This window comes from Hippoglossus stenolepis, chromosome 3 (assembly GCF_022539355.2).
Source record: "Hippoglossus stenolepis isolate QCI-W04-F060 chromosome 3, HSTE1.2, whole genome shotgun sequence".
In the NCBI taxonomy this organism is placed as follows: domain Eukaryota; kingdom Metazoa; phylum Chordata; class Actinopteri; order Pleuronectiformes; family Pleuronectidae; genus Hippoglossus; species Hippoglossus stenolepis.
In genome coordinates, this window is record NC_061485.1 from 20,573,432 (window position 1) to 20,588,666 (window position 15,235).

At 42.0% G+C, this 15,235-nt stretch overlaps 1 protein-coding gene across 3 annotated transcripts in view; it reads right to left on the reverse strand.

Annotated features, from left to right (window-relative positions):
• Positions 1–201: 201 nt before the first annotated feature.
• The window catches only part of LOC118105359 (paxillin), a 28,040-nt gene continuing 13,006 nt past the window's right edge, over positions 202–15,235 (reverse strand). The window contains exons 2-11 of one of the 3 annotated variants that reach the window (XM_035153046.2): positions 12,398–12,579; positions 12,187–12,272; positions 11,804–11,940; positions 11,445–11,640; positions 11,194–11,329; positions 5,576–5,734; positions 4,761–4,934; positions 3,347–3,428; positions 3,084–3,232; positions 202–2,745 (exon numbers count right to left, since the gene is read on the reverse strand). In XM_035153046.2, coding sequence (XP_035008937.1) covers positions 2,479–2,745; positions 3,084–3,232; positions 3,347–3,428; positions 4,761–4,934; positions 5,576–5,734; positions 11,194–11,329; positions 11,445–11,640; positions 11,804–11,940; positions 12,187–12,272; positions 12,398–12,579 — 1,568 coding nt within the window. In that variant the 3' untranslated portion in view covers positions 202–2,478. Of the gene's footprint in view, positions 2,746–3,083; positions 3,233–3,346; positions 3,429–4,760; positions 4,935–5,575; positions 5,735–6,934; positions 7,307–7,589; positions 7,860–8,796; positions 10,189–11,193; positions 11,330–11,444; positions 11,641–11,803; positions 11,941–12,186; positions 12,273–12,397; positions 12,580–14,126; positions 14,220–15,235 lie in introns of those variants that run through there. The other 2 variants (XM_035153045.2, XM_047339468.1) reach the window with 2 other exon arrangements.

Sequence of the window (15,235 nt, forward strand, 5' to 3'; positions counted from 1 at the left end):
AAACAGACTGCTAGTGCTGGGCTAGCATTTATTTTAGCATACATCACTATCTGTTCAGTTCTAATGACAAGGTTTGCTACAATCTTGTAAGTTATGAAAAATTAATCTGATTACTTTCATTCTGTGAATACCTCGAGTGACAAATCTGATGTAAACTGTTTGTGCACAAAGCAAAATTCACACTATTCTTGGACAGAACAATGGCAGAAATAAAGTATTTATTTCATTTGCAACAGTTATATCAATCGGTCAGTAACCAGGACCCACCCACACGAAGAGCCTAAACAAGTTGTGGCTCATGAGAAAATTCAAATGGTAAAAGGTCACATGAATGTCTCCATTTACAAAGAAAAGTTCACTTAATCTCTGACAGTAAAATGCTCATTTTTTAAATTTTTTATTCTTTGACATAAGCAAAAACTATAAGGCAATATACTGTAAGAAGATAAATATACACGTGGTGATTCCTGTTTCATTTTCTTAGGCATACACAGTTTTTAAATGAAGGTGCAAACGTCTTTCCAACAGCCCCTGCTACCTGTGAATCTCAGTCTGCTACATGTTGACACCACAGAGGATCTCCTCCATGGTTTGTCTATTACAGTGTAAAGTGAGAGTTAAGATGCACCACAGCAGGTGAAGCCTCTCCCAGAGTTCAGCCCAAGAAAAGAGTCCGACCACAGGAGAGAGAACTCCAGTGTGTAAGACCTTATTGCATCGACACATTTGGCACAAGAACACAAACATCTTCTCAACATAAAAAACAATCTGAATGTAGATAATGTGTATTAACTCATCACACACCTAGTGATCAAAATTAAAGACAAGGAATATTCTCAAAAAAACATCTCATATATGGCAAAAAAAAGAGCTGCAAGTAAAATAAAGATGAAATTAGTCATTACATGAATTTTGCTGAAGGCTCGGCCCGGGCTTGGTGTCGCATTCTGATTCCTGACCAGCTAACACACAAAATGCAGATTCCATCAGTGAGCGGAGCACTGATATTGGCTCAGCAGGATCATAACTCACGACTCAAAATAAAAACACTTTGGAAGTCGGACGCACCGGAATCCAACTGGTGTGTGTGTGTCTGTGTGTGAGGAGGGTAAACATCTTGTTCCCCTTCTCATCAATAGAGCCTGCTCTTTGCACATCAGCCTGAACCTGAACAGCTCAAAAATACATATATTTTTCTTATAATCAAAGATTGAGACAAAACACAGTTCAGTCACGTCTAACACACTGTATATAAATTTCGATTCTGATTGTAACAGCAACTGGCAGCTAGTGCTGATTAAATTCCACAAAATATAAAGTAGCATGCTTGTAAGCCAAATGCACAACCAATTTTGAAATCATTAAACATCCTTAATATTAATAAAGAGTAGCATAGGGTAAATATCGAGGGGAAAAAGTTAAACTGAAGATTTATTTTTTCTGAGAAGAGCAAATTTTCACTTTCAATAACTTTGTTTTACCTATTTTTTTAAATCAAGAAACCATAGTATGATGTTATTCTTATGGACCTACCTTTTGTCAGCACTAGCTGTAAAGGTCTAATTTCATTTGCCAATATTAATGTAAATGACAACACACTCTTCGCTGTAGTAAAAAAGACAAAGATCAGTGTGGTTGACTGATTTCACTTCCATATGTGAAACAATGAAGTTACAAAAGCACACGTGTGTATGTACTGAAACTGAAAACACAGCTGGGGTTTTTTTCATAGTAAAACAGTAGAAAAATAAGAAATAACATCCTGATGAGACCAATTTGTAAAATGCACCTTTAGGATAGTTTCATCAGAAGATCTGTGGTTGGAGTATGCAAAGAGTTTGAACTGGTATTTAAGAGAAGTGAGGACTGAGTTGTCTGTGTGCACATGTTCTGTACATATGGAGTGTTTACATGGTTATTTTAAAATGGCACATCAACAGTTTCCAAAGGTAGAAAAATACATCTTTCTCATAGATTATTAACACTCATTGGCCAAGCACTGGGTATTCAACACTCAACATACGTTAAATCTGATGAAGTCAACTCTCCGTGGTCCATGCAGTCAAGCAGCCGTCTCATACCTGCATATTGTAAAACCACCATATCGTGCAAGGTCTTGCCCTGCAATGGGGGAATAAAATCATTTACAAATCACAGCTCTGAGGAAGTCTCACAGCTTCTCTCGTATGTTTATATATGTACCCACACACACACACACAGGGAACTAAGCATCTTTTCATTGCTGCACACAGGAATAAACCTCTAAATAAAAATCTCTTTGGGCTCTCTTAAAAATGCTTTAGCAAAAGTGTGAAATGCCAAACCTGAGAGGTTGGACAGTCAGGAAACTCCCCACAGTGTTGAGTTGATGTTACCCACCCTTAAAAACCACTTCACCGACCCGAGGGCAAACAAATCCACATGTGCATTCAAACACGAGCACAGATGTGTGCAGATGCTCACACACAGACCCACAGTCTAACTGAAGAGTTTAATGAAGCAGCCGTGGCAGTAGGGCTTGTCGTTCTGCTCCTTGAAGGTGCCTTTGTTGAGCTGCTTGAGGCAGAAAGCACACACAAAGTGCTCGGGGTGGAACTTCTTGCCCATGGCGGTGATGCAGCGGCCGGTGATGGGCTTCTGGCAGCCAGAGCACAGAGAGCCGCGGCGCTCGTGGTAGTGCGCCTCGCAGTACGGCTGGCCGTCGTGGTCAAAGAAGCTGCCGTTTATGAAAGGCGTGAAGCACTCCTGCAGATCAGAGGAGGTAGAATTTATGATGATGGGTGGAAAAAGGTTAAATTCATCACAGAATGGATTCAATGATTTTTATATGCAGTCATATGCACAGAAATACAAGGTAAAACATGCGGTGAAATGCTTATGTGTAGACGTACCAAATAGATTAATAAAAAACAAAGATTAAACAAGATTACAAAAATGTTATTATGCATCACTAGAGCAAGGAAATATAAATATATACAAAAACAGAGTTACTTCCAAAAATAGAATGCATACAATTAGGTTTCCGGGATAATATTTACAGTTTAAAGATAGCTGCGTGTGAATGTAAAAGTCAAGTGACTCACCCTGCAAACGAAGCATTCAGGGTGCCAGAGAGAGTTGAGTGCTGAGATGTAGTTCTCCAGGATGGCACGGGCACAGCCGCCACATTTAGGGGCAAACATGTCAAAGTAGTCCTTTCTGCAGAAGGCTTTTCCATCCTTCTCATGGAAACCTAGAGGGCAGCAAACAAACACTGTCAGTATCTTAGAGCAATGAAAATTCAACTCTGCTTTTAGGCCACACGAGCAGACAGGTATTGTGTCATTAACTGATGAGCGGCTGATACCTTCTGGTCCAAAAAAGGCTCCACACTGGGCACAGAAAAAGTGCTCTGGATGCCAGGTCTTGTCCAAAGCAGTCACAACTTTCTGTGAAGCAAAGGAAAAGCAAACGATCACACTTTTGCCTTAAGGTGTCATCTATAAATATAACTTCTGATGCTACTCCAACGTAAAAAAAGGTTAAAATGGTCTCTTATTATGGGAGAAAGTAATACATCAGTGGGTGGGAGGCCAGGAGAAGGCAGACAGAGCCCACAAAGGCAGCAAGGTGAGAGGTGCTGGGATGATATGACAGTTAGCTCATGTTTTCCAGACTGATTGCATCTCTCTGCAGCTTCAGCTGGAAACACACTCACACCGTCCATGTGACACAACATTTTAAAAAGTCTCTGCTGCAGGGTAAGAATTACTCAATGTAAAGCCCAAACATTTGATTTAACAATGATTCTTGACTCTGCCACCAGAGGGTGCAATGTTAAAAAAAAAGGGTGTTACACTGAAGTAGTTGCAGATTTAGAGGAACTACATAAAAACCCTACAGGCACATCTAGGCATCACCAAACTAATCACAAACAATGACACAACTGAGAAATCCTTTGTCAACGATGTGGTTAATTTATGCATATAGCTTGGCCCTAAATATATATTCTTAAATATTTTTTTTAAAGATTCAAATTTAAGTGGTTTCCTTAGAACATTAGTACATGACTAAATGTTTCCAGCACCGTAACAAAAGCACAAAAATGTAGTAGAAGTATGAGAGAAGAAAAAGAAGAAGTGAGAGTTAAGCTGTGTGATGAACCTGAAGGCCTTGGCAGTGACATATGTTGGCTTTTTCCCAGGCTTAAGTCCACTGTCAACTATCTAATATCTACTTCCCTTCCATTATCTCTAGTACTGTGTGTGTGTGTGTGTGTGTGTGTGTGTGTGTGTGCGTGCAACGGCTGTAAACACCCTGGTGGGAGTGTGTCACTATGAAGGTATGATTGAGCGCTGACAATTGAGAGAAGTAAGCAGTGACATGGACGTATGTGTTAGTCTGACTGCATTTGTACCAGAACTACAAGTCACTTTCCTTTTACTGCCACCACTGTGTGAGAGAGTGTGTGTGTGTGTGTGTGTGTGTGTGTGTGTGTGTGTGTGTGTGTGTGTGTGTGTGTGTGTGTGTGTGTGTGTGTGTGTGTGTGTGTGTGTGTGTGTGTGTGTGTGTGTGTGTGTGTATCTGTGTCACAGCTTGTGTTGACTGTCTGCTGAAAAAGAGCAGCAATTTCTCATATGTAGTAGTTATTCCACTTAGGCCTTAATCCATTAGGTCATGAGTAAATAAATATTATTATCCACCCACATGTACAGTATGTATATGTGTGAGTGAGTGAGTGAGTGAGTGTGTGAGTGTGTGTGAATGCATTTATTACTAACATCCAGTATGGGTCTGTTACAGTAGTGGCATCTCGGTGAGAACAGGTTGTGGTAGTCTGTCTCACAGTATGGCTGCCCATCTCGCTCAAAGAAGTTTCTGGAGCCGATCTCGTCCTGGCAGTGTGTGCACACAAAGTGCTCAGGGTGCCATGTTCTGCCCATGGCCGTCACCACCTGGTATGGGGAGACAGAGCATTAAAATTAAATGAGCTGTTGGGGGCAAGGCCTTGCTGAGCATAAAAAAAAAAAAAATCACTCCAGCCTCTCATGCAAGAAGCAAAGGAGATACACCAGCACAGCGGCAAATGTAAACCTCATGACTTAGGGTTTCAAATCCATCTTTTGATCCATATTCATTTTAACCCCAGTTAATTTTAGTGGATTTGTATTCTTTATGTTTCTTATGAACAAAATTCCTGTAAATTAGTCCATCTTCATTGTTTTCAAATTGAAAGCAGAATAATGCATCATCATAGCTGATAAACTGTTGACAAAATCCTGTTGGTAATAAGTTACATATGTTCTGTTGATAGACAGACAATTGTTATGAAAATACAACTGAGGAGAAAACCTCCCTTTGGTTATTGTTGATTTGAGCGACACAAATGTATTTCACCATTTTCACCATAATATCAACAAAAAACAGCTATGAAGTTTCATTTGGTACTTTAGTCATGTTTCACTTGTGCTCCAATGCCCTGAGATGAAATATTAACAAAAAATGTCTAAACATATGCATGTTCTCATTCAGTACATATACTAACTGTAGTCTTGTTTGAATCTGAATGACTTGTTTGATTCAGTATTATCATCACCTGTCCAACAATGGGTTTCTTGCAGGCTCCACAGACGCCCTTTGCCACGGTCTGGACTCCGAGTCTATTGAGGTCTGACTGCAGGCTTCCCAGCATGTTGTCCAGCTTGTTGGCTGGTTTGGGGGGCGCAGTGGGAGACGTCTTTCCCTGGGACTGGATCTGACAACAGAAATTACTCATAATTAATGGCAGTGCACTCAATAATTCTACAGAGAAGCTTGTGATATTCAGTCAGAGGTCTACGCAGCAACACAATCAGACTTGCTTACACTTATAAGGAATACAAATATTTTGAATTCATATAGAAAAAGAATATTTAACAGTATGGCACTAAAACTAAATTTAAAAATAATATAATACCAAGGCTAATGGATAAGTATATATTGATATACATAGTCCATGTTTGCAGTGTCTGATGTTGCATGTGAATGTGCATCTAGGTGCATTTGGCTTCTGTAATGAAAGCAAACAGACCTTCTCAGATGGTTTGGTCATTCGAGCTTCATGATTCCTACATTCCACTAAGAGAGAAAATAGCATCTCTGTTTATGTATTCTCACACACACACACACACACACACACACACACACACACACACACACACACACACACACACACACACACACACACACACACACACACACACACACACACACACACACACACACACACACACACAATGCGGCTCATGTCAATCCACCTCTCCACAAGTCTAAAACTACTTCTAAAAGACTTGAGGTTACATGGTATTCAACAAGGACACACTGGTGTCTAACCTAGTGGGACCTGTTGACGGAAGTCCAGTGGGAGATGCTATAATTGTGATGGTAACTGTGCTGTCATGTGGCAGATTAGGTTTCAGTTGCACCCTGAGCTTACCATTCCTGCTCATGGCAGGATAGTTAGTGTAACGGGAACATGGGGAGGCTACACTTTAAGCTCTTAAACTCTCCACTCCACTCTGAACACACGGCTCCTGGCGCCATCAGATGTTAGAATTAGAAAAGGGAGCTCAGTCTCAATGGCCTGAATGTCAGCACCCCTCTTAACGTGGACTGACTGGATTTCAGACACAGCCTTATAGAGGGTATCTACTGCAATGTGGCAGGAACAGACACAAGGTGACATTGACAAAGTCGATGACCAGACAATGTTTGTAGTTCACACTTATACTGAGGTTATACAACTACTTGGATTTGAACTGAATAAATAAACAATCTGTACACAGAGAGTCAAATGGTTCTGTTTGCGTGGCTTGTGTTGGTGTGTCTGAGAGAGAGAGACAGTTAGTGAGAGAAAGTGGAAAGAGAGTAATGGTCAGAGAAGAGGAGAGGGACAGATGAAGAGATGACCCATGCCTGCATTGGTGGGAAGAATGGGTCGTAGTCGGTCTGACACCCAACTGATACAAAGACCTTGGGAGGCGGAGGTGGCGTGACAGGCTTGGGAGGGGGGCTAGGTGAGGGAGGGGGCTTAACAGGGGGAGGCGTGGGCTCCCTAGGGGGGAGTTGGCTCTTTGGGGGTGGAGGGTGGGTTCTCGAGGAGGAGGAGGGGCTGGAGGGGGAGGAGGTAGCGGTGGAGGGTGGGTTCTCGAGGAGGAGGAGGGGTTGGAGGGAGGAGGTAGCGGTGGAGGAGTCTGCTTGACAGGGGGTGGCTTTTGGGTGCTGGGGGTGATTGTGGAGGGGGCAGGACTTTTCTCTGTGGGGCAGATGGTTCAGGAGGGATGAGGATCTGGGGGAAAGAAGGAAAAAGAAAAAGGAAATGGCAAAGAGAGGAGAGCAAACAGATAAGAGACAGGGTCAGGGTGACGAAAAGAAATGGCGATTAAAAAAAAATTGGCACAATGAACTCCGCCAAGAAATAAATACAATTTCGGGGAGGAAACCAAATAACTGTAATATTTGCTAGTTAATTCATTAACATGTGAAAAAACTAAGGGACATACAATACCCAACTCTTAGTTAATATTATCCATGAAAGCACCGACTATTTCTGCTGTGCTCCTCATGTCTACCTTATTCACAGCTGGCCGGGCCCCTTCTTCACGTGTTCGCTGTGGGTTGGACATGACAATGACTCCCTCCGCCAGCCAGTCATCTGGCTGTTGTTTTCGCCGGCGCTCCACTCGCCCTATCCCCAGTTTCCCCTGCAGCTCCTCAATGAGTCGATCTTGCGAGTTGCTTTTGTTCGCAATGATTGGTCCCATTTTACGCCGCAACAGTCCCTCCCTGAACATCGGATGCACATTGGAAGTCTCTTTGGTGCGTCGGATAACTGACTTGAGCTGGAGAGTAGATAATAGGATGTGTGGGAAGCTCGGGTTGTGCCATTCACCAGAAATTCCATGTTGGATTGCAATCACAAAACAGGACAGGCCCAGCACAGGATTCAAACACTCAAGTGGCAAAAATGCTCAAGCTCTGGCTTTGACAAAATGCTCTGCAGGTTTTGTCAGGTTTATAAAATTGTCTTGCTGTAGCACAGCCTTCCATTCAAGTCCATTCTCTACTATCAAGTCCACTTAAAACTAATCAAGAATCGGCAGTGTGGCATGCTGGATAGCTGATATGGGGACAACACAAGTCAATCACAAAATGCTTTCACAAAAGGTCAGCACATGCCAAAGCAAGGCCAAAGGTCAAAGAGCACAGATGCATGTTCATAAAGCAAATATGCATTGGCAAAATGTTGTAATATCCGCTTTACTGTGCAGCCTGTATCATTGTGCTGATTTCACAGTCAATGGTTACATCATTCGTTGTGTAAACATGATTGGTCAGGCCCAGTGACTAACACGGCAATGTCTACTGAAGCAAGTAGGGGCGTGTGAACACATCCTTTCAGCAAAACCTTCAGCATCAGCCACAAATAATCTCCAAAGAGAGACTTCTCCTTCAAGCCATTTTGTAATTGCTATGCAATGACACCACATGCATCACACCACAGAGATAAGAGGAATTTCTCTCATCAAAACGTTTTGTACTATTGCACAGCTCCTGGGGTACTTGTACGAGCTGCTCTCCCAAAATAAGCTTGTTTCAGCAACTAGAGGTGCCCTCTGCTAGAACAGCCTTCTGACACAGCCATCCTGCCATTATTGTCAGAGACAATTAATATCTTGCGTCACATGGTCAAATAAAGACAACATGGGGTCCTAAAGCCTCTCTAGCTTTATGCAAGCAGCTTATTTTGGAAGAGTAGGGTCGAGCCGATCCTCCTACTTGGCCAGAGGCAGATAGCCTCTCCACAGCAGAGGGCTGCTGTGAGGGCAGGTCCAACGTTGCATCTGGTGTCCCGGGGCAGGTGGAGGGGGTGAAACACTCGTCCATCCAGCTGGACTCAGTCATGGGTGTGAGGGTTCCCTCTCGGCTCAGATCTGGGTAGAGCCCATCTTCTTCCTCCCATGATCCGTCTTCATATCCAGGCATAAAGGAAGCAAGTGGCTGGTTCTCACCCAATTGGGGGTAGTCAGAGTTTAGGAGTTTGTCTAAAGCATCATCCAATATAGGCTCACGGCCTGGCCATGTTAAATACATACCCTCACCTGTGTGTTTTGCTGTGGTTGGGGGAGACAGGCTATTTGATGGTACTGCAGCAAGTGAAATAGGTGAAGTTCTAGGACTACTGGTGCCTGGAAGAGTGTATGTTTTTCTAATGTTTAACACAGGACTCTTAGGAACTGGACTTGAAAGTCTTGGCAATATTGTTGGAGAAGCCTCCTTTTGAATTGTTTCAGGACTACAACTCTTGGGTACAGATGGTGAGCTGGCGATATTAGGGATTGTCACAGGACTTGAAACTCTCTGAACTGACACTGGACTTGCACTCTTGGGAGCCGTTTCGGGATTAGCACAACTAGAGAGATTTGGGACTGTCACAGGACTTTCACTTTTTGGTACTGGACTTGAAAGTCTTGGGACTGTGACTGGACTCACAGTCTTAGGCACTACTTCTGTACTTGTTGGGACTGTCACTGGACTTTGATTCTTGGCACCTGCTTCTGAACTGTGACTAATGGAAATTGGAGTTGGACTCTTTGAAGACGGACTTAGATTGGAGCATTTAAGATCAGGTGGACTAGGACTCTTGGCTCTAAGAGTGGGACTAGAATTAGACACAGTAACAGGACTAGGGCTTTTGGAAACTACCACTGGACTGGAGCTCAGGGCAGCAGGACCTGGACTAGAACTTCCACCAACAGTAACTGGACTCTTTCCAGCTGGACTTGAGACTTTACTAGCAATGACCCTAGAGGTTGACTTCTGCATATAGCGTTCTACTTCACTACTGGAGACACTGAGGATCTCCACATGAGAGCTATCAGGGGTCACACTCACACCATCACCTTTCTGTTGGATCTGGGAGTACTTGGATGATGCAGTTACTACTGTGGAACCAGCTGAAGTGGTATGGGCTGAACTGCCATCTTCATCTATATGGAGTTCCAGTGGAAGAGGTGTACAGGTGGGAGTAGTGTAACTAGAAAGTATAAGAGTATCCAGTGAATCAGCTTTCCGATATATAGATGGGGTGGTTTCTGTTTGGACAACTGGTGAAACGGCTACAAGTGAGGGGTCTAATGCCTCCTGATTTACAGACAACTGAGAGCCGGACTGAATTGAATGCAATGATGTAATGATTGCAATGTACATACAGAGACAAGACATACACAGCGATGGAGAAAAGAGAAAGAGACCAGGAAAAATAGATTGAGAATGAAGGGAAGGATCAATAAGGGAAGAGATAAAGAGGTTTCTCATTTGTTTTCTAAAATACAACAAAAATGTACTTAAAATATATTTAAGTTTATTGTAACAACTTAAGTTTTGATTGTTTCCCTCAAACATGCAGGGGCACAATCACCAAAAATCTCACATACTACTAGGGTGTTGAATCAACACAATATCAACACAACCAACCACTGTCATTAAATAATATTATTTACTGACAGTGGTTGGTTGTGATTAAATAATAAATGACAGTGGTTGGTTGTCATTAAATAATATTATTTACTGACAGTGGTTGGTTGTGTTGATATTGTGTTGATTAAATTAAATAATAGTATTTAATGACAGTATTAACATATTATTGACTGCAATTTGTTGATTAGGTATTATGACCATCCCAAATGAGGTTATGTTTTCACCCCTGTCCACTTGTTTGTTTTTTGTAAGCAAGATTAAACAAAAACTACTGAACTGGTTTCAAAGAAATTTGGTGGAAGGATGCAGTATGGGTCAAGGAAGAACCCATTCAATATTGTAGAGGATCTGGATCAAGGAGCAGATCCATGTTATGTCAACATAGCAAAAGTTTATATTTGTAAGAGAAATCTGTGTAAACTGCTGGTGAAGGTACAGCAGGGGTGAAACAGAGAAAAGCATTTCTGTTGTAGATCAGCAACCAACTCAACCTCACAAAATACGGGATAAAATGTATTTGATCCAATTCTTTTCTACAAAAATAAATATGACAGTTGAATATGAAACCCTTAAACATGTGCAGCATACTGTAGTCCTAAACAGAATTGCCAACACACAATTCCAAAAATAAACACACTCCGTCAAGTGTGCAAACTGCAGAGGACCAATCTCTACCCACATGTGAAGCGTACTCACATTGCTTTGGACTTTGAAGTCAGACAGGGAGGCCATGAGCTCATCCAGCTCTCGTGTGGCAGAGGAGGCAGACATTCTGGCTTGTTGCTGTGCTGGTGTTTCCTCTTGTCCATCTGACAACACCAAAGGTGTGGGACTAAAGGGAAATTTAGTATGAGCCCAAAATATATAAAAAACCTCAAGCGAAACATACATAAACAATAATCAAAACATCAAAATGTATTGGCATAATTCATTTGCTTGTCTCTTACATGGGTGATGGCACAGAGCTTTCTAGCTCATCTAGAAGGCTCTCCACACTTGGTCGTACGTCCTCTATTCCCCGAGCCATTGCACCGCGCTTGGGCTTTTCCAAATCAGGTGGTCCCGCCCTGCCAGCGGTAGAGACTCCATTCTCGTGGATGTGGTGGATGATACTACTGGCAGGCAGTGGTGGAGCTGCTTCTTCTATTACAGGACAAAAAAAGATTTTTTTTTTAATCTCTCCACACATATCAACTGCACAAGACATTCCTTTGCAGTACCACAGATACAGAGAATCAAAATCTGAGTTCTTTCAAAGAACCATAAGAGAACATTTTACAAATTGTTAATTCATCTCTGTGTTTACCTTCTGTGGGAAAGGCAGGGGTGCTTTGCTGGACAGCATTGAGCTCCAACAGGAGACGATCAAGCTCAGACAGGTTGCTGCCCAAAGTTGAGTTCATGGCAGCTGATGACTCACTACTCTTCTGCTTATTAGGGAAACTGTAGAGAGCAGAAAGAATAATAATAATTATCATCAACACAGCTCTGGACTGAGACTGTTACTATATTTTTAAACTGGCATTATTTGGACAGTGTTTCTGTTTACCATTGAGTCCAAAGTCAAAATCAAAAAGAAACCTGGTCAACTCAAGTTTTCACTGTTTCACTGAGTTAAATAGAAAATATATTATATATATTCCCAGTTATAATTGGCAAAATAGGGGTACTAGTTATTGTGACGCCTACCTGTATACGTGCTCCTCCTCACCAGTGGGTTGGGTTGGACTGCTGCTTTCTCCAGACCAGGGACTTTTCTGAGCCGAGCTGAAGGACTAAGCAGAGTGTGCAGAGGAACATTCATAAATTCACTTTCAAAAGTAAATCGAACACTTTTTAGGTCAACAATCATTTACATTATGCCCAGGACACATACAGTATATGTACAGTGTGCGTTTACCTCTGTTTCATCCAGTCCGTTCAGGGCTTGCTCAGAGGGAGTGGGTGGGACTTGTTGTGGAGAGCAGATGTCTTGCTGGGTCTGACCCCCAACAGGGATGGAGTAGGCGGGATCGTCAGACAGGAAGAGTGGACGCTCGGAAATGTGGGATGTCGTGGACTCAAGGTCCGCCAACAAAGCATCTACGGAAAACACAAGATTGATCTTGTTTTAAGATTATGTCACGCACAGACATAATATGTACGTAATATGATGCTACTGTAATACAAACTTTAAAGGTTTTAATATATACTATATATATAGAGGTAGCTGGATACTATCTATTATCTCTACTTGTATCAGACCATTGTGAAGAAAGTTAACATTAATGAGCAGAGTGCACATGACAATATTAGATTTACAGGATTTTTGCATGAATGTATTTTATTCAATGAAATGGCTTAACAGACATTTCCCTCTGGTTATTTGATATAACTGCAGAAAATGTATTATATCACAAATTAAAAAACATTTAAAATTTAAATTAGGTAATAAATTCCAGGTCCAATGTAAACGGATGTAAAATTGATTCGTCATTGTATGTTTAGCATCAAACACTGCAAAACATCAGCAGTTTGGTTTCCATACACACAGGACCAAATAATTGCAGCAGCTTTCTCAATCGCACAAATCCCCATGTGCACTGACATCAGGGGAGGTGGAGTTGTATAAGGTGAATCATGCAGACGGTCTTGGCCACTCCTTCAGTTACTCATTGACCCTTGTCTGCCTACATGTCTTAAATCCAAGAGTGGCTGTCGGGTCTGGAGCCAGGAATCCAAGCTCATATTTACCATATACACGTCAACAGCTACCTTCTCTGTGTGGACAGGTTATTTGGTATTTAGAGAACGGCACAGTCCAAGAACACAACTACTGATTTAGCAGTCATAACCAGTAGGTAGAAGGATACATAACATTATAGGGGATATAATGAAGCGCACAGACTGTATTACTGAATACCTGGGCTTATTTTAGCACCCTCACTCACCACAGCAGGGTTTAGTTTCTCTTGGAGAATTTCACCTAAAAAATAAATCCCTAACTTTACCAACAAACATGATCTAATGGTATGAATAGAGAATTTAGGTTTAACTGCTACATATACATAATTACCCATTTACTACAAGAGTACAGGCTATTAAAGACATTGGGAAACTTAGAGTCCAAGCCAATTAAACCACAGTTAGATTCAGTGTACGGCACCATATCAATCATGTTATATTGTTCTTCATTACGTAACATTTTTCAAACAGTTAATATTTTACCATATAACATTTTCAAGTTGTGTTCAACAGTAACTATTTCACTCAACCTCCATCCTAAAATAAATCACAGGGTCAAGAAAAACTAAAGCTAAAATAACACGGTGATGAGACGTACCTTTGAAAAAGACACCCAGGGAAATGAAAAGGAGATAACACAAAGAAGAAAAGAAGAAGTAGAAGTGGAGGAAGAGCGCAACCCAAACAGACTGTCTGCCAGGCAGGAACTGCCTTTCTTAACTCTACCATCAACATTGGAGAACGAGAGATAGGGGGGGGCTACTGAGCACAGACAGGAGGGTGAGGGTAGAGAGGGCAGGAAGGGGTTAAAATGAATAGCGGTGGGGGGTTAGGTTCACCCCCCTCAAAGCTATGCCAAGTCCAACCAAGCTGCCTGCAAGCTCAAGTTAAGAGATACTACTCACGCAAATGACGACCCTGAGGACGGAGCTGTCCAACTCTGACAGTGGAGTACACACTGTTGTGAAATGAGCAAAGTTGAGAGCAAGCCGAGCTCTTATCAACAGAGGCCTGCCCAACTGAGGGAGTGGTACCACAAAAGGTATATTAAAGTATAATCCGCCCCTCCTTCATATCGTCAGCACTAAGTCTGATTCAGTCACTCATGACTCACGCTCACTTTTAACACATCGTAATGTTAGATGTGACGTCTTTAAGAACAAGGATCAGATTTGTAAAATATGATCTTCAACATTCATCATCAGGATACTTTTGCACATTTTAACCTGAGAACGACTGCTAGGTACACCACAGTATCATCAGCACAGTGTTCCCCAGACAGAGAGGAGACAAGGCAGCAGCAGAGCCAGATCAATACCAGATCCATTTGGACCAGCCTGGCCTTCGCATGGCGATCATGGTTATCATGGCTAACATGCCAGTTGACTGGGTTTCACAGCAGAGACTCGGACACAGAGGCCTGGGCACATTCCACAGAGTTTCGTTATGGATACAGCACAGCCCAGTGTTTACACTACTGCAGGCACATCTGTCTCTGTATCCTCTGGTGGCAGCAAAAAAACTCCCCCAGATATATGGAGGCAGAAACGACACATCAATCAGTCTTAATAGTCCATACCAAGTATGGTGAGTGATAAAAGCTACAATTTAAAGACGTCTCAAACCAACAGAAAGGCCAGCCGGTGCTCCCAAGGCTGCAGCACCTGAACTCTTCTTCTGGTCCAGATGAAGAGGTAAGATTGTCAATCTTTTGATGTTTCCTGTGTGTAACATTTCCTTTTTACAACATTTCCCACAATGCAGTTGATTTAACTGTAACACATTATTGTTCAACAGTCGACCAGTTTCCTTGTATTGGATCTTATCTCTGTGATGTCACATTAATACATACAAACTAAAAAAATAACGAGTTCTGACTTCATCAGAGCAAGTTCGGACATTCAATCATGCATCCTGCAGAGAAATGGCCAAAACCTAACATAGACTTAATCACTCCACTGAAAAGCTACATAAATAAATAAGGATTCGGTGCATATCTGTAACTGATGTCAGA